The sequence below is a fragment of the Manduca sexta genome, chromosome 22 (genome assembly GCF_014839805.1).
Source record: "Manduca sexta isolate Smith_Timp_Sample1 chromosome 22, JHU_Msex_v1.0, whole genome shotgun sequence".
Taxonomy (NCBI): domain Eukaryota; kingdom Metazoa; phylum Arthropoda; class Insecta; order Lepidoptera; family Sphingidae; genus Manduca; species Manduca sexta.
Genome location: NC_051136.1, coordinates 6,053,404 through 6,074,357, shown reverse-complemented (window position 1 = coordinate 6,074,357; position 20,954 = coordinate 6,053,404). Strand labels below are relative to the sequence as shown.

General features: G+C 32.9%; 2 protein-coding genes across 2 annotated transcripts; both read right to left on the bottom strand.

Moving 5' to 3' along the window:
• Positions 1-683: 683 nt before the first annotated feature.
• LOC115443943 (proton-coupled amino acid transporter-like protein CG1139) lies at positions 684-9,461 on the bottom strand. Its single transcript, XM_030169554.2, has 9 exons — positions 9,218-9,461; positions 5,371-5,505; positions 4,717-4,867; positions 4,198-4,319; positions 3,808-3,892; positions 2,743-2,987; positions 2,077-2,289; positions 1,558-1,727; positions 684-1,044 (listed from the first exon to the last, which is right to left on the bottom strand). The coding sequence occupies exons 1-9, from the start codon at positions 9,253-9,255 to the stop codon at positions 803-805; spliced, it is 1,401 nt and encodes a 466-aa protein (XP_030025414.2). The 5' UTR covers positions 9,256-9,461; the 3' UTR covers positions 684-802.
• A 6,565-nt stretch (positions 9,462-16,026) lies between these two features.
• Positions 16,027-20,531, bottom strand: LOC115443968 (proton-coupled amino acid transporter-like protein pathetic). The gene is made up of 8 exons (XM_030169585.2): positions 20,315-20,531; positions 19,834-19,984; positions 19,384-19,505; positions 18,658-18,742; positions 17,962-18,206; positions 17,630-17,833; positions 16,906-17,075; positions 16,027-16,304 (listed from the first exon to the last, which is right to left on the bottom strand). Exons 1-8 carry the CDS (start codon positions 20,386-20,388, stop codon positions 16,054-16,056), a joined length of 1,302 nt encoding a protein of 433 aa, XP_030025445.2. The 5' UTR covers positions 20,389-20,531; the 3' UTR covers positions 16,027-16,053.
• Positions 20,532-20,954: the final 423 nt, after the last annotated feature.

Genomic DNA, 20,954 nt, shown 5'->3' with positions numbered 1-20,954 from the left:
CTTCTTTAATTACTTTCTTTTAATGTACTACAGGCACGCCGTGCTCTGCTGTTTTATTATATCAAAATATATATTAAGTATATTTTCATATGATACAGATAGATTTATTTGACAATTTTATTGTTATATTTTATTTATTTATGAAACGAAATACCATAATATGAACCTGCCTACTTAGTATTTAGGTAGGTACTTTTAAAATCCCTTATGCCTTGTTTCGGACTTCTTAATTACACTCTTCCTAAAAGGCCAGAGGCGTATTCAAGAACGACGAAGTCTTCTTATTCAGTCCAATCCAGTCTGCCTTCATACCTAACCGCTTTTTCTTACGCGTTAACTAGTTCAGGGTAAGTAATAAACCAATCAAAATACTTTTCTATAATCATGTCACAAACTAACTACTTATTCTGAATCCTACGGATTTGACTGTAGTGTTTAAAATCATTTAGGAGCTGGTCACCTGAAGACAATTGATTGAATAATGGTGACGGTCATTTTAAAAATACGGTTGCGTACTAATGCAAAATACAGAGTAAATAGTTGATATTGCATGTAATTTTGGTATATAGTGGTGACCTTGGGGTGAGGGGAGGGGCGACCGAGGATCCGCATGGGGCCTCGCTTTGGTTAAGTTCGCTACTGGTAGTCTATATATTCTTATTCTACTCATTGAAACACATTAGCAAGATATTATTTTCTATATTTCAAAACAATATGTATAACAAAATATTTAATTTCAATAATTAAAATTAGCGTCTTATTTACACAATAATACTCGTATACGCCATGCATATATATATCACTATGAGTTGGTCCTAATTATTTCTCTGAGACTCTGTGTCACTCCAGCTATTAAGACGAAAGTTCCGAAAAATACTAACAATAAATCTTTAATTAAAATCCAGTTATATTTTCCGAAGCCTCTTTCCCAGTTAAAAATGAGGTCCATCATGGAAGGCGCTATAAGGCCAAGGAAGGAATAAAAGAATGCTCCTTCAAGGCCTATGACTTGCTCTAGTTGCGGCAATGTGGCGGCTGCAGCCACTGGAAATAACATAATTTTATTATTATTACTTGGGTTTCTGAAGTACTATGTAGAAAAAAATTGTTCTATTTATTTATTTTAAGAAAAAACTTGTATTTATACCCAATGATTTGCAGTTTTAGTTTTACCATTAAGTATATAATTTTTCTGTAGGCTGTTTCATACTAAATAGTCCTTTTTTTGATACTTCTTTGCTGTGAATCGCTTTTCAGTATAGCTATACCGCTTGCTTTTTGTTAATATGCTTAACATTCTATCACGTACGGACAATAGAAATTAACTGGTAAATTAAAATTTTGCGATCAAGGAACAGCGTCAACATCCGCGCTAAGTAAGTAATAAACAATTGATGATGCCCAATGCCGATACGTTTAAAAATCGAACAGACTACAGATTATTTTATTTATTTTTCATATGAGAAACAAATGTGCTGTCTTGCCTGAACTCTACCTAAAATCTTTTTACCTATTCTACGAAAAGAAGAGTATTATATACAAGTATACTATTTATACCTGTAAGGGTAGCAAAGATGGCCCTCATGATGCATTGTGCCGTGTTGTGGTATTTTTGTGCTATGTGTTCTTTGGTGTTGCGCCATACAATCTCCATGGGCACGTAGAACTGTAGCGTATAAGTGAAGAATATTGCCAGAATTATAAATATTTTTGCCATTAACGCTGGACTGAAATTTAAAAAAAAATATTAGTTAGTATTCGTTGTATTGAAATGAGTACATACATTGATTTCATTCCTACAAGGTTAGATTTTATGAAAACCATTTTACGGTCTATGGTCCTTATTAGGTTCTTTAAAATTAAAGATCTATGAGTACAGTATAATTTTATTGTGATATTAATTGCACTAATGCTAACTAGGTGTAATCTTTAATTTTTAAAGAATGTAATATTGTCCGAAGGATAACCATTTATAATTTTGGTAAATTGAGATCAATATAGATATTTTAAAGGTACAAACATTTGCTTGACATATGATTTTTCTATTGAGCAATTAAATAAACAATTTGAACTTACATTTCGCCAGTGTCCAAGTTAAGCGTGATGCTGCCTTTAGCCTCGTCTCCATAACGAACGTAGCCCAAGAAGCCCATGACCATGTAAAGTAGAACCACTACTGTCATAGTGATGTTGAGCACACCAGGACATCCCAGGAAGTGCTGAGGTTTAGCCATTGTGTTCTCTACCGGAAGTACCACGCCTATGCCTTCCATCGCAAATATGACTGTACTGAAATAAAGTAAGTATACGATTATAAGACATGTAGGTATTAACAGAAATTATAAAGATTGTTTTACAGGATAGCTCTAATTAACATTATCTTTTTTTCAACTAAAAGCGAAGTTTGTGAAAATTTTTGGATGTTTGTTAGAAGGTAGCGTAAGAATCGCTAAACAGATTATTATTCTATCACTACGTCAAATAAGCGCCCAAATAACAGAGAATAAAAAGTTTATTTCATTTTGGGTGATACCTTGGCTGAGACCTAATAAAAGGTGTTTTTTTCATATCATTAAATTCTATTGGAAGGTTAAAAAACTATTAACCTTCAGATATTTTACACGAAAGATATAAAAATAAGTTGTTATTATTTGCCATTTGTCACTGGTAAGGAATTTACTATCTGTTGCCAAGTCACAAAATTACACGCGTAAAACAATTTAGTCATGTATGCATATTTACCCAATAAATAGAGGCAAATCTCCTATATTTGCCGACATTGGTCTGGAGTCCAAATCAGGAAATTCCGAGCAAATGTAGTACAGGCAGATAAGGAATGTAAGAATGAGGAGAACGTTTGCAAATCCAGAAAACGGAGCCAGATACTTCAGATTCTTGATTTGTGTAAATAATAATATAGGCACTAAAAACATGAGGAAGTACATGGTTTTGTTGATTACGTCAGGCCCATAAAAGTGATCGACAATCTGTAAACAAAATAACCATTTTAACCGTTGTGTTTATTACTATTTACTTTAAAACCAAATTAAATTAAACGTATGTATCATGTTATACATAATATATCTATGGATGATACATTTGATGATAATGTAAGTATTTGATTGGAATACGAACGAAACAAATTCCCGGTAGTCTCAATAGTTGACATATAATGCTTGACGTCCAACACTTTCAAGATCACGAATAAAGATTTTACATTCCAACACGATGTGATGATTTCTTTAATCTTAAAGCGTATCAAATAAAAAGGTATGTAGATGTTTGTTAAGTTATTCTGTCCCGACGTAATGATTAACTAAAATTATATCAAATATTTTTGTGAATTGTTAAATCTTCCCAGTTGCTGAAAATGGCATTCCCCTGTATATTCCCTATATCTGGGGTACTTTATTGAATATATTATGTATTATGAGTGGTCTCAAAATTCTAAATTAGGGATTACCAACTGCACCACAATAATCTGCTTCTTCACCATTCAAGTATAAGGTCAGTGGCTCCATTAAAATTATTAAAAACGTTTCTTATTTACCTATACGACTATCAAAACTGTCCTTCGCTTAGAACAGCGGTAATAAAAAAAAGATAGATGCACCCGTAGAGGAATTAGGTCCCTCTGACCTTATAGCCGTTTCCAACATTGTTTGGCATTAAATTTAAGTTAAATTGTTTTTTGTTAAACAACACACGATTACACCGTCATGTTAGCTTTGCGATGACGTAACCTTTAAGTTTGTTATTTGCATAGTATTAGTCAATAGTGTGGGCATAATTGCCATCGTTATATACCTGTTTAACAGAGTCGACGAGTAATATGACGTATACCGCGCAGGCGCCAAGAATGGTAAAAGCCATCGTCCAGTCTATAAATATCCTGTAACAGAAATACCTCATTCAACAAAATTGACTTATTTTTTTGTAATGCTGGTCTTTGTTATAGATAACTCACATTTAGGAATACCTCGTAAAATGGTTTATTAAAATGAACACTCCTTATCCATGTGTAAGAAATGTATGCAGTGAGGAACCGTATTATTATGTATTATTTTAGTTAAGAATATGATTGCGAATGGCTGGACAAAATGACTACACCGAACCTTATGACAAGTGCAGCGTAGTCCAAAAACGATGACAACCAACGAGAGGTAACTCTCATCGGTCGCGATCGGTATGATTTACCTAGAAGATCTTGATAGTTTTCTCAAAGGTTGTGGGCCGTGAGCAAACACCGCTTCAATAGTTTCAGCGTAGCCTAATGATGGAGCCTTAGCTACTTTTGATACTTCTTGTGACGTTTTCACCTGGAATCAGAATAAATACGATATTAATTAAACTGGTTAGCGGCAGAGTATTTAGTAATATCGGCCAGGTCTTGATTGCTAACTAAGTTTAAAAGTTTTTTATTCGATTGCAGTTTTTGATAGACATTAGGGTCTTTAACTTGTCCTGTAAACCATTACGTGTCGAAATAAGTAAGCCTTGTGTATCATGGGCACATTAGTCGCTCATATGCCAAAGTAATGATTGCAATATTAGCATTGAAATTAAAGATGGTTTGTGACAAATTAATTCCTGTAACAACTGAATCTATTTTTGAAACTCTCTCAGTAATTTTTCTTATTGCTTCTCTTCCCGGAATTACCTTTCACGCGAACAAAATAACTTAATATTCAATACACGGAGTATACAAATTCTTACCAATAAATATACGCAGTGTGTACAGATATAGCCTAGTATGATGGTGCCGAAAACACCGACTATTGTCCCGGCATTTTTGAACGCTGCAGGCATGGCCAGAATACCAGATCCGAGAGAAGACTTAAGAAGATTTGCAAATGACCGTATATCTCTGTAACAGAAAGATACAAATTCAAGATACTGTAAATCAACAAAAAATCTTAATTCAAAACTTATTTTTCTATTCAGTTCTTTTTTGCGGCTAACTGAAACAGTTAACGTTCTGATTTATCTACTACTCTATCACTATCGTAATGTTGTTAGATTAGAGGCATTAAAATGAGTTAAGAAATTTCAAATATCCCTCTTCCTTTTCCAACATTTGGTCCTTTCTTTTCAGACTGGCAACGAAATGATGTTTATTCTAGTATTGTGTGTGTATTTATGATCGTTATTATATCGTTTTATATCAGAAATGATGTAAGTTCTTATTTCCTATTTTATGCTATAACAACATTACCTTACCTTTACCTACTATGTATGCTAATTTGTAGGTTTTGTTAAGCCTTTTAGTATATGAATTTCCAAACTTCATTGTAAAGGTTATTGATCCTAAAGATTTCTAGGACATGTTAGTATGCTCTGAATGCATAGTACATACGAATGTGTACTTACGAGTTTGGGTGTTCCAGTTTTCTATTTTGGAAGGGGTCGTAGGTAGTCATTTCCAGGTCGTCTTCTTTGCATTTTGTGTTTATTGTGCTGATAGAAATCGTCGACGGGTAGATGCTATTTTCAGTTATAATTGCTCTGCGAAAAAATCGAACAAATCAATCTAGTTGAAAGGCTACATAATTGAGCCAATTGAACCAGAACTCTACCCTAATAATCAGGAAGTGTGCTAGTGTCTACAACACGTCTTATATTGTATACATAAGTGTATATAAAGAGTAGGTACATGAACACTTTAGTATCTGAATGAGAGTAATTTCTCAGAAATGATGTACTATTGATGAAATATTTCTATCTGCCTGGATAGCGAACACCATACACAGGTGTAAGGTTCTCCATAGTAGTCCACGTTAGTGTATCGCGTTTAAGGATCAGCCGTATAGTCGGTTTTAATTAAACCGGCATAATTGTGTCGACAGGCGAGGGGTAATCATCTCTTGCCATTCGATACTCTCTTTCTAGATCCTACTTCGCTTACCATCAGGTACAGCAGGGTCAGTTTGACAAAAATCTTATTTCCTTTTTACTTTACCATTTTGTTTTTGTTTGCTTTATCCCTATATAAACCAACGACTATATATACTTAATATTATAGCCACTATATGCGAATTCTAATGATCTGTCATGGGCCTTACAATATCTCGACTATCCTATAGTAGTGTGTTAAATTTTAATTCACTAGAGACGCTTTACAAATATTTAATTCTTTGCAGGTTAAACCAAGGTCAACTGATACTACGGTCTGACTCAACGGAATCGAATTTTCAAAGGTTATATTTGTCAACACATACCAAATGTTCAATGTTCGTATCTACCTCGTTACTTGGATAGTACGAGGGATTTCTTTCTTTTAAATATCGTCTCTAGGCTAAAACTAGTTTATGTGATAAAACAATAGTGCTTACGGAAAGAATCTGTCTTAATTTGAATAGTTTATAAATGTTTGGTTGAATCATCATAAACAATAGCTCTATAAGTACGCGAGCCACGTAAGCTTATTACCATTTTTATGAGGCATTTTCCATTACTGGTTCGAATCATGTTGCATTAAAGGAAATGTTTATGTGAAATATGTTCGAAAGTTTGGATAAAAACAATAACAAACTTTTATCCACAATTCGCAATTTACCTTTATGGATTTTTCTGTCTCATATCAGCAATAGCTTGGGTATACCCGAGTTACATCATCACATCTTTCAGAGTTAACAAGTAAGGTAGTGACAGATAGAGTCATAAATTCTGTTATGTACGCCGTAATGCAATATGTAATTATGCTACAACTCTTCGCAATACCAGGCCGAGGAAAATTATATTCAATTACTTAACTTGACCATCCTGTTTACCCGTATCAACGATGAGAAGCGATATTGTATCTGTGTGGTAATCTGCAAAACCTGTTTATACTGCATCTCCAACATCATCTCCTATTAATATTTTATTAACAAAGGACGTATTGGCTGCACATCCCTATTTATTATATTTAAGAGTTGTATATTTGGGTGTCGTATAATCTATTCAGTATTTGTTGCTCAACTTGGCTAAAGATGGGATTATAGTATCCAAGTAAATGTAAATTTGTATGGATAATTTATGGAAAGCAGTAAAAAAATGAGCGGGACTCTTTGTTCCCACGGAAACATAAATTAATAAAAATAAAGAGAGCAACAAATTCCTTATTATTTGGTTAGTATAAAAAGGTCCCTTTGTCAGCCAGATGTAGAGTGCCGTGGGTGTAATATCGATTAGGATTGCGGTTTAAATGCTCGTGATAAATTCAATATTAATTATTTAAATCTGATTGTATGATACCGTACAATACGCTTAGTAGGTATTGCATTCGTAATATCCATGTATCTTAGAATATACTGATTGTAATCTATTTTGTTGTCCAAATAAATAAATTAATTCATCATGCCGAGACATTAGGTGTAAAGTCTTATAATCCTTTGTCATTTCTCCAGATATTACTTGCACACTGCAGCACTGCAAGCATTGGGTAGTATTAAACATCTACTTAAATCATGTATCTACTTAATGTTATCTTGAATCGTGTATCTTTAGGATTGTTGAGACGAATTACATTTGATAATTTTTATTCATGCTGTTATTCTTTGCTCTTCATTAAAGCTTTATAAATAGAGTTCTCTTCTTGTCATTAAGGTAAAAAAATATCAATCTTAGGAAAAGGTTTATAAAGTCCTTTATATGTTTTCTCAAAAAATACAACTATGACGCGCCACATAACGTATAATCACCGTTATAATCAAGTGCGGTATAGTACAATAAGGTTTCAATTACAATATTATGTTTTAACATGACTTTATAAATATTGCAGTATCAACATGAAGATCACATAACATCACAGACAGACTATCGTTTTATCTACATTAAGTAAATATAAGTTGAAATCCTAGTTAGGCATATGTTAATTCAACAGGAATGTCGCTTTGCAGTAAATGAAATTTGAATTAACGATATTTTTGTAAAATATTCAGAGTTGAATGAACGTATTGAGATTATACGAGTAGGCACAAATAGTTAAAGTACCTATTTATAATCAGTCCATTTATTCTGGATCTCGGATAATTACGTGTTTATATATATCTTTTGTCTAGACTGTTACTATGTTAAAATTATTAAAATTCCGCTGTACATTATGTTTATACTTTCTTCTAAGCGTTATTGCTTTATATACATATGAAATGTCCATAATGGATTTTTCCTAGAAATCTGTTACGTAGGAGATTGTTAATGTATTTTTAATACTCCAAGCTATGACAATCTTACGTATTTAATCTCTAGTATGCTAGGCTGTGTTTATTGGGAAAATTTACAGAAAACATAGGTACTCTTAGGTCTTATGTACAGTAAGTATACTGTAGGTATATTATATAGTGTTTTTAACTAATATAATTCTTAATATATTTTTAATTAGTATGTAAACAGCAGTTAATGTGTAGTAGCTAACAACTGTACCTTTTTGATTTTATTAATTTTAAAGTATTTTACATTACAAATGATAGCCAAATCTCGCATAGAATAACAATTACCAATACAAAACGCAATATATTTTCTAATATTAAATTACGAGCAATGGAATACAGAAATCAAGAGATATACATAAAACCACTTTGTTTTATCAAACATTTCACAGGAACAGTTTGAAATTTAGATATTCTTGTTTATATTAAAGAATTTACGACGCAATTCATGCGTTACTTCAACACATACGAAACTATGTAACTCAAACTAGTGCGCTGTTGCAAACACATTCCTTTACTGGAATATCGCTTTTAATGTCCTTTCGCTAAATCTATTTCACTTTGTCGTTTACTAATCTCAACGCTAAACTCAACATAGCAAAAACCGAATTGAATTAGGCAGCAACGCGTGAAAAATTACACAAGTCACATCGATGCACGGTGATGTGGAAACGTTAGTAATGTTTATACGCCTGCGTGTCCTACAAATAGTTATATTTCACGAAATTAGATAACCTTGTTTCTAAATAACCAGGAAATATAGCTTTTCAATGTTGGTAAATATAAAAACAAAGTGTGAATCAATGCTGGGAGTTTCTCTGTGTTACATAGTACGCACGTCGGTGACAATTATTGCCGATCGTTATGATTTATGCGCTTGATACTTATCATTAATGGCATCCACAATTTTGACAAATTTAAATATAATCGGCGCCGTAATTTTTCTGCTAAAGGGTAGTAATAAGAATAGTCACACAATTCAAAACTACCTTCTTATAATAAAGATAAAATAAAACATAATTACATACGTTGAGCTAAACTCCTTCATATTGTAGCTGTTGGCCATTATCACAGTAAAAAAATATTTCTAAAAAAATATAAACACTTATGACATACACTCACAGAACTAAGTATTTAAAATTTTGTTTACGTTATTTATTTTTTTAATTTGATGTTAATTCGCGCACGCGACATCTTTGGCGCACGGCGTCTATGTCAATGATCGTCTTGCGTAGCTGGTATTGTAGTAGTGATCTTTATAAATATAAGACACGAGTGACGGTCTCAGGGACTTGTTTGGCAACAATATTTAGCTCAAGGATCGACGTCTGGAATTTGGATGTGAACTTGAATATGCCCTGGCGGAGTCTGGCGGGATTTGGCCAGCTCGAATGCCAGGAAACAAGGTCGTTTTCACTTTGGCGCCAGTAAATATATTTTTGTTCCTCCTTCGGCGTCCGTAAACATATTTTGATGTGAATGAAACGAGTGCTCGTATTTATTTTATGTACTACTGTGTCAGGGCTGGAAATAGCTTTAAGATGAACGCACTGTGAACTGAATGGAATCATGGATAAACAAATGAATCCTAATGATCTCGATAGCATTGTAGAACTGTAGTTAAATGAAGGAGTTTTGTGTTCTGGTCCTACACATTGGCGTTTGCAGACTTAAAAATTTTCGGCGTTAGACAAATTTAGTACTCAAAAAAGCTAGTCTTTCTTTTTGATTACGCTGTCTTCCATCACGCACATTAGCACAGCTGTATATTTAATGCCGTTGATGTACAACATTGCTTTTAAACTGAACGCTATGTCAGAAATAGTGTAAACCTTTCGGGTTAGTCCCCGCATTGATTTTATCGTACATATGCGTATACTTGGAGCATAACTGGCAAACAAATTGTACTAGCAAGTTATCAAGAATTAATGATATTAAACTTAGCGTAGTGTCCTTTTTTTTTCAAGGCAGACGCGGCATTAATATCTATATGCAATATCATGTCTTTTAGTTTTATAAATTTTGTTGTTGCCAACTCTTTACTTTGACTTTAACTGGCAAAAGCCCATTAATGCTAAATATTATCCAAAGGTAACCACTGGAACAAACGGTAGCTAAAAGGGGTTGTGTGTTAAAGCTATCTTGTGTTGATCATGCGCTGCTTTATTTATTATGAAGGGGGATAGGGCTGTGTATCGGTCTTTAATTCGCTACAGAAACTACACAGTGATTTTTCATGAGAATAGTGTTTGTCTAATTGCTTTGCTCTTGTTAATATTGTATCAAAATCTATACCATTTTAGCTATAAAAATAACAAAGTGTAATAAACAATGTGCCCTATTCTGTCTGTCTGTATGTTATCGATTGTCTCAAAATCTACTAAACGGATTTATATGAACATTGTAACGGAGATAGTTTAAGACACTGAGAAGGTTATAGGCTACTTTCTACCCCGGGAATATTTATAGCTCCAGAAAATTTCTGTTACGGGAGCGGTACTGCGAGGGGCATTTAGTGTTTAATTTATAATAAACATATTATATCTTTGCATTGATCGTAATTTTTTTAGGTATGATGTATGAAATGTTGGCAAAAATACGTGCTTCATTGGGGTTGCCAATATTAACACTATTTCCTGCGCTGGAAACCACGCATAAATCGTTATTGTCACAGCATTATAACAATCATATTTGCATTTGGCACACACGAGACCGTTTCTGCTTTATAAATAGGTTTAAAATAGTAACGGTGTGACAATCTAACAAATTATTTGGCACTGTTCTGTATCTTGAGGGTTTTTTGAATTCTGTAAATGATTATTATTAATGTACTTAATTTTTATAATGATTTCTTATGTTTACACGAATGTTAGACACTGATATTATTTTTTTCGGATTTGTCGTGGTGGGAGAAAATTATAATATAAAAAACCGGAATAATTGTTTTATTTCATTATCCTTAATTTTTTTTAGTTTACATAGTGTGAAAAACTTTTTTTTATCAGTAGATGTTTTACACTAAATTATTGTTATCTTCATTTCAGTTTAGTTTTTATTTCTAGAAACTAATATTATGCAGGCGCGAATGCATTATAATCAGAAATATAGGGAGGACCTAGATATACATTTAGAATCAGCGCCCAAAATACTAGATTAAACTATTTCATGATCGCGGCAGTAACATTTTATGCATTTGGCAAATGTGTGCATTTCCATTATTTTGAACTTTTATACATCCGTGTCTGACGTCAGTTATAAATGTTTTGCAAACTTGGACATTCATAGTTTATTAAATTAAAATAAAACTGCCGCAGCGTTTTAACACACACTACTAAGATACTTAATATTACATATAATAAGTACCTTGAGTTCGTAAATGTAACGTATCTACATTACATTTACGAACTTTTTATTAAATAAAACCTACGTTCATTTATTATTTGTATATTAAGTACTTATATTCAGTTTCTATTTCCGTAATGTATCACGTTTGTTCGTCATGATGTAATACGTTATGCCAAAACACTCTATTATTATCACGGTTAACGCCTAAACTAATTACCCGTATTTTTATCATTGTCGTATAATTTTTTGTTCTCGACTCCATGCCAACATTTTTTGTTTTTCAACGTTTTCTTGACAAATATAGACGTGTGTTGTTTATACTTATGTATTATTACCTTGTAGTGTGAGTGGGCGGTATTGATTGATATAAAGAAAATATAATTCTTGTATATGTTGATAGATTGGAAATAGGTGAAAAACACGTGAGCTGGGTGCACGTGCACCGTGAACAAAGATCGCCAGACTATATGTTTTGTATACATGATTCATTACATTCGTTTATAGTTCCCCTAGTGGGCTAAGGCTTTCCCGATTTTTTTGTTATGTTTTTTTCACTGGATTGGCACGAGATAATGGTATATTAGAACCTCATGTCTAATCTAAATATCTTTAAGCTCTACGAGGATGAATCACATGCAGATGAATAGCTTGTTTTACGAATTTTGGAGTAATAATTCTTACAACTATAATGATTTTTAAACATATCATCAACGTATTCAGAGTAATGGGTAGTACTGCGTCGGATGACTTTACGTTATATTTTCTTGACAATTTGGCAACGGAATGCAGGAAAATTTATATAAGTCTTATCGTGGACATGTGGACTGGGACGTATATCTACTATAATTACAAACCAACGACGCCAAGTCATAATATATCTTTGAATAACATAGTTGCGGCCGCGTCTTTGGCTCAATCACATGCATGACTCGTGAACTATATTTCAGACTGAATGAACCGGCTTTTACAGCCATGAATACAACCAATAACTATTTATGCATTTGTTTTTTTTATATATTTTTATATTATTTTATATATGTATGTACATATATTTGTGTATTCTTTAGGGCCTGATTATAGCACAGTCTTTAAACGGAATGACAACGTGTTTAAACGCAACATAATGTTGCAGGAAACGCTGTAGGTACGATGCGTTTTAAAACGCATCTTCAAAAGTTTCATCTGTATATATACACATTAACTATCGTGTCACTATTGACTAACGTAAATCCAAAAAAAAATACGGATTATAATAAAACTGATGGCTTATCATTGCGTTAATCACTACAGGCTATAAATTCCAAGTCAATCTATAAGGAGACAGTCTTAAGGAAATGTTTAAACAATTTTTGTTATATAAAATGTATCAGGTGTAGAACAATACATCCAGTCCACGTACAATTGTTAAAACATAATACAATGTATAAAACAATACCTTTAAACATCAATATTAGACACTTAAAATAGCATATAGGGTTATTACTAGAGATTTTTTGTTATTAAATCCTACAACCCTATAATATGAGTACATAAGGTATTAAAACCCGTCATAGTGGCCCACGTAAGCGTGTCGCGTTCCGGGATCAGCCTGTAAATATCCGGTTCCAACAGGCCGGCATAATTGTGTCGACTGCTGAGGGGTAATCATCGTCAGTCGACATTCTATTGGACCCCATTCCACTTACCATCAGGTGCAGTAGGGTCTCTTTGTCGTGCATGTGTAAAAAAATCACTTTTTTAACGCACGTGATAGTTAATTACATTAATGTAGTTATTTTATTGATTGATCCCCTTGCAAATCTCTTTATTATAACTCATGATGTCACACAATAGGTTAAGCTAATTGCTAAGCTTAAATGTCGTATTGCTGATAAATTTCTCTGACTATACACTTGCAAATGGCGCATAATCATAACGTGATCTCTCGGATTTAAAGTGAGCTATGCAAACAGTACAATCATTATTGATGCAAATACCATACTCTCCTGCTTACGTACCAAACACTTTTGTACGCAACTCTGCTTACGTAACCTACTTTTTACACAGTTACAGAAGTCTATCTGAAATGATTATATAATCAAAAAAATATTAATCTCTAACTCTATAAATGAAGATAACATGTATTAAGTAGCAACTAATTAAAGAATTGTTGGTAGATACTAAGTAGTTTTCAGTTTCAGAAATTAGCCCTAGACAAAATAACTCAATCCTTTTTAACCTTCCGATTTTTCGTATATACTAGTTTTAAAATATCGCTCAAAAATGATGTGGCCTATTCGAGTTCAAATGGAAAGGGTTTAAAACTGTAATGATTACCCCAAGGGAAGTTAAATCTAGGTTCATGAGACCATTAGTAAAAAATGCGTCAAAACCGTTGGTTTTAAATATTAGCCTGAGTGCCGAAAAGTCTACATACCTCTTGAACTCTTTGAAATTAAATATACGTTATTGGAAATCAAGTGCCTAAATTGCGTCTCAATCAAAATGTATAACAGCAACACCAGAAATATTATGACCGTCGTAAGGTCAACGACTACGACAATCAAAGTCAATTCATACGAATACCTACCAGACAGATTTAGAGCCGGTCAGTTGATGTTTTGCGAGTATTTACAAATAACTAAGTCAAGGATAAAATATGGGACTGAAAACATGTGGTGCACCTGTTTCGGTTTCGTCAAAAAATCACTATCCACTTCATCCAATCTTAAACATTTTGATTTGTTGATTTGTTCCCCGTTGAAGATTTTCAAAGTATTACTGCGTAGTATAAGTTGGAGATCCAAGAATCAAGCTATCCTGCCTTAACAGTACTGAAAACATTTACTTAATGTTAATGGAGATATATTTCATATAGGGTTATATACAATGATAACCCAACATCAATCGCCTTACTTCATTGAAAAAATCAATTTCGGTTATGGGTTCGAGACAGATGGTATAGAAGTAGAGAATGCTCCGGAGATCTAAGAATTTATTCAATCGAGAAAGGCATTGCACTGCATATGTGATTCCGCCATTGTGTTGGTTGACGTCACATGCGTGCACTCTTGTGGTTGGAGTTTTGCTTGCGTGATTTAAAGTCATTAATTGTTGCTTATCATACAGTATTAGGAATTCAAGTGAGGAAATATCTAGGATTTTCTATTTTGATCCTTTAAGAATTCGCTTCCAAGGAGTTCGTCTTTATAGATAATTTATAATGTTTTCAGTGAATATCAGCCACGAGTGTTCAGAATATACAATAATCTAAATGAATAATACTTATATCTATGAGTAGAAGGCGCATAAAGGTCTTCCCACTTAAAATAATTACTATAAAGTGGGGATTACATTTTAAGCCATGTACAATAAAATAATAATCAGAAGTACGCAGTACTTAAATAAATGAATTAATTTCATGGTCACGAGGCAGACTGAGGTGTTGGTCATCCGCAAGTGAAAGTTACAATATTTGATTTTATTAAAATAAAAATATATTATCCTGTCAACGTAGTAACATTAGTCCTCGACAGGCACCAGTAATCGACAGCTTTCTTCTTTAATTAAATGTATGAGGAGTAACGAACAATTTATTCAATTTCTCGACAATCGAGGTCGGTAAACATTATACTTCTTCCTGTTATACGGCTGGAATTCAAAATAATCTTTCTTAAAAACGGCCGCTTAAAACTGAGCGTAATGTTTTTGCAATAGGAGCATATTTATATTATCTAGATGAAATATTTGAATATTATAAAATTTAACACATGTAATGAGAGTTATTTTTTGTATGGTTTCTGACAGAAATTATGTAATTAATTTTGTAACTCCAGAAGTTGACAGGTTGTTTTGGCGCCATAAGCAGATGTCGATTATTGGTGCTCACCGGTTGGTGAGCACCAATAATCAACATCGACCGCCGTTTTCCAATCAAATCGTCAATGTACTGATTTAAATAAGTATATATTTCTAATTCTGATTTTATTATGTTTTTTATCAGTTACCCATCCAATTGATTATTAGCAGTATTTAAGAATTCAATAAATTAATATATTTCAGATGAAGAAATTTTTTCAACAGGGTTGTAAATGTCTGGAGAATGTAAACTCTTGGAGACTGTGGTGACGACAACTAAGAGGTATGATTGTCGATTACGGAAGACTAGCGATAGTTATATAAACAATCTAACGTACACATTTTTCACCCGACGAGGTAAGAAGAGGCGTTACTGGTGAAGACATTTTTCGCCGTGCGTATTCCGTCCCGTGATCCGTGATGTGATAAGGGACGTGGACAGATTCTAGGCTCTGGGTTAACACTGACTATAAAAACTATTTTACGTATGTTTTTATATTATTGTTCAAATAACTATCGCAAGATTCACAAGATATATTTTACTACTTTAGCTCATCACTTGCATTCCAAACATAAAAAATATTTGATTTTTAAATTATATATGCAACCTTAAAGTGTCGAGGACTGGTGCTACGACAATGTTATATCACCAAAATAATCAAAAACATATTGTGATTATCATTTATTCTGTTTTGTTGTGTAATTTATCTATTATATCCATAATCGTTACCGAACAGCCGGATAATAAACAGCACATTCCAAAGAGAACGATTACAATATTTTTCCAAAGTATCCAGTTGTATTTGCCCAGGTTATCCCATCGAAACACCGTCTCTACTACTCCTGGGATAATGAGACCGAGAATCGAGTAGAATAAAGCGCCGACAAAGTTAATGATTTGTTCGAGCATGGGCAGGGCTATACCAATTCCACCTGAAAAAGTATTTAAGGCAAATATTATTTGTATAATATTTTTAAATTTTACGCTACACCCTAAAGTATGTTAAAATACGCCAATTAATGGTTATTATCGTTTAAAATCAATGTTAAATCTTTTCTGAATTTTTAAATATTGCTGTTTATTATTTTCTTTAAATATTGAACCTTGCCTCTATTCAACTTGAGGTTTATTTTTGTATGTTGTTTGACCTTCGAAATCTAACACAAGACATTGTCTAGACAAGCTTCAAATTTGCTCTGAAAAAAGTTAGACATTACAAGTGTCGACTGACAACGTTTATATATTACGAGTTGGCACGACAGCTTATCGCCACAAATCTTTGGTAGAAATCGTGCGCTGGCGCAGTATCATTTATTAATAGACAAAATTTAAAATATATATTCATATAATTTGCTAAGAAAAATAATACTATCACAAGAGTTGAATGATTTTGTATGACGTTTATCAATTGTAAAGAAATAAGAATGGTTAGACGTGAAAAGGAGGTAAAGTATGATATTTCAAAATAGATTTGCCTCTCTGATTGTGGACAGAAGTAGACTTGCTAAAGGTAAGAAATACAGATAAAATTACCGCAAACCCAAACGCATGCGATTCTGACCACCACTTGTGAAATGCTTCGATATTTCTTCTGTATTTGTGGCTCTACGTGTCTCGTAAAAATATCCAGCACGACGAAAAAATGTAGAGGATATGTTAAAAAAATTGACAGCGCAATGAAAGACTTGGCGCATATGGCCGGCCTGAAAACACAAATGTGCAGTGCATAACCTTGCGGAAAATTTTACGAAGGAACGATGATTTAAATTAGTAGTAAAATAATAGTGACACGTATGCTTATATTTTATGCTATTAATATGACATATTTGTGTAATGAATATGGAGAATAACGAAGGGTGTCTATTCAAGTTATAGAAATCAGTACGTGTCCACATTTATATAGGTATTATTTTTATTAAACTATAATATCATTACAGCATATTATCACGAATTCGAATCCCCTAGAGCAATTTTTTTTTAATATAGACTAGAAGAGCTACTCGAGTAATGATAAACGTAAGAACGCCACGCAGAAATTTGCATTATAAAGTTTGGCAACATATTGAGCTGCGTTAGTCATACAATATTTTATCTCACAAAGCCTGGTATCTGATCCCTCAGACGCAATAGACGTCAGGCAAGTTGCCGGTCGTAAAACTGATCAAATTGTCTTTGCAACATGCATACAATATGAGATGTTGTTGGAATGAGATGTCGGATGATCTATAATATATTTTGATAGTCAATGTACACGTACCAGTCATCTATAGGAAGATTAAGAGTAATAGATCCTCTAAGCACGTCGCCATATCTAAAGTAACCGAAAAGCCCCAAAGCGCTATAAAGTATCAAGATAGTTGCCATGGCTATGGTAAGGATTTTGGTGAAGTTCTTAGGGTTCTTCATCATGTTCTCAACCGGCATCACCACTCCTATTCCCTCCATTGCAAATATGACAGTCCTGAAAAGTTCCTGATATTGGTTACCTATTTAACACTTGTTTAGTTAGTTTATTTAAAATCAAGATAGATGTGTTAAGTAAGTTAAGGGTTAAATTTAGATAATAATTAATAATAAATAAATACTTACGACAAATACGCGGGGAATCTTGCAGGGTCTCCGACTGGTTTTTTATCGGAAAAGTTCAATTCATCTCTGAATATATAGTACAGACATATAGCAAATGTGGCGATGAGCAGAATATTTGCTAATAGAGAAAAAGGCGCTAGCCACTTCAAATGTCTAATCTGAACCATCAGACTGAGCGGCACGAGTATGAATAGACAGTAGTATTCTACGGATATATTTGTCGTTGTTACATACCTGTCGAATAACTAAAAGTAAAACATGTTAAACACTGAAATATTAAATGTTATATTAATATTATAATTGCGGAAGTTTGTGACGAGGTTTGGATGTAAAGTTTCACTAAACCCACTGCACAGATTTCGATGAAATTTTACAGATAGACCATATCCTGGATTAACATATGAACTATTATAGATATTAGCATTAAAGTCTTATATCCCCTAGATAGGCCAGAGGGCTTCCATAGTGACTCTTCATTTCGATCGGTCTGTAACATTGCGTTTGATTTCGTTCAGAGTTTTAGATTTAGGTAGTAGAAGATTTTATAAATCTATATGTGTACCTAATTGCTGAAACCGCTAGACAGATCTAGATGAAATTTGGCATTCCAACAGATCCTGTCAAATGAAAAATATTTCACGCAGGCGAAGCAGCGAACAGACTTAGTAAATGATATAAATTCAAATAAATACTAACCTGTTTTATAGAATCTGCTATTAGTACAGTGAAAATACAACATACTCCGATATAAGTGAAGAATAAAGAAAACTCTGCAAATAAACTGAAAATAAAAATTACGCATAAACGCCTGAATTCTGAAAAATCAAATATTTATTATCGTCTCGGCAGTCCGTTCCATAACTAATAAGGCTATCGCCGCTTTTCCAAAAGGCACACACCTCTGATTTTTCTAAAAAATATTTGTGTATTCTTTGTGAATTATTGCTTGTTTTAATGGTGAAGGGAAACATCGTGAGGAAACTTGCATACCTGAGAAATATATCTATAGGAATTTCGAGGGTGTGTGAAGTCTACCAATCCGCACTAGGCCAGCGTGGTGGACTAAGGCCTAATAACTTTCAGTAGTTGTGGAGGCTCATAACAGTGGGAAAGTATATAATACAGGGCTGATATTATTATATTATTATTCAATATTTATGTAAAATGACGACTGTAACGCATTCATTCCATGCGAGAATGTTTAAATAAAATTTTGTAACGAGTTATGTGGTGAAAAAATAAAAAAAAAATAGGAATACCGTAAAATTAATTAAATGTATGTATAAAAGAAAATAAGATATTGCCGAAGGGATGTAAAAATAAATGTAATTAGGTAATTACGTAGTTGATCAGTAAGTAAAGATAATGAATTCTGGTTTAATTTTTTTAACTAAAATTATTTAGGTAAAAATGAATATTTACAATGCTGTCGTAGCCAAAGGCCGGGTAGCCTTTGGTCCATTAGCAAACGCTGCTTTGCAAGTGGCGGAATAACTGAGCAAAGGTTTCCTTTCCACCTTGCAGCACCCTCTGGATGTCATTACCTGGAAATTATAATATTTTACTGGAGCTTGGAGCAGACAAAGCATCATAATAATGAACATTTATTATTAATAAAATAGGTTACTATAAATTTATTATAACAAAAGGTGGTTTGCAACTAGGAAGTTCTCAAGTAGGTACTATGGGATTGGTTCAAGCAAACAATATCTTTAAAGCACATTTCGCCTATTTGTACAGGTTTACGTCACACAACAGTAACAATGTTGTTTTTTATGTTAGGAATAGAGGAAAATAGTTTAAAAAAGTGTAAGTTAATAATTTATTTCCGTGGTTTTTATTAAAATAATAAACTTGTTTTTATATACTTACAAATATATGAACGCAGTGTCCACAAACAAACGCGATGATTATAGTTCCTACGATCCCGAGGGCCCATCCAGAACTGGCGAACGCTAAGGGTATCGCAAGAATACCCGTTCCGAGTGATGATTTCAACAAATTCGCTAGAGATCTTATATCCCTGTTAAGTCAAAACAGAACACCGTTATTCTATCTATTGCAGGACGTAATGAAATAAATCTAGACAGGAAACTAAAGGACATGTTAGAGACATCGATATATTATATATCCAATTAGAGATAAAACAAAATTACAGGAAAAAATATCCGTACTATGCTTATTGTAACATAATTAACTGCCAATAATTTGGTAAGTATTAAATAGCCAAATATGTGATTGTATAAAATAAATGATACGTATTTTATTATGACTTTATAGGACCTAATATAAGTATGATTTGAATGCACTTTTGTGACAGTTCGATAATGTAATAATTTAAATGTATACTTACGTGTTCGGATTTTTAATATTCCTGTGTTCGAAAGGATTATATTCCCCATCACTTTTGCCTTTAGACTCGATCATATTTAATTTGCTTGCTTTATTTACATAAATATACTACTATATACACACTATAATGTATATCCGAAATTATTGTTTTTTTATTCACGGATTGACACTTTTAAAGGTTCTGTTCTGTTATAATAACAGTCAAGGAAATTCTTTTCACTATGCAATCTACAGCGCTCGTTTTCAGTCATAAGTGAATCTGAATATAATTGTTTTATGATTATAATCTTAGTTATCTATGATAAATTTAGATAAAACTTAAGAGCACTATACTGACGTCCTCGGAATAAAGAATAACCGCGACACGAGTCGAGTTAATACAAAATAATAGAACACTTTATAAATTATAATGAACAGTTTATTTAAATATTTTAATAAAAAATATTTAAAATTACTCCCTTTAAGAATTAGGTGTCAAGAACAATTTTAAATGTATTTAACATTTTCATTTGTGAATAAATTTACAATATTGTAACCAAAACGACGTAATTCAATGCGTTTCATTACTTCAACTGGTGTAATGATTAAAACTTTCTATTTAATTACATTTCAAATAGGACCGTCACGGACGTATATTATAT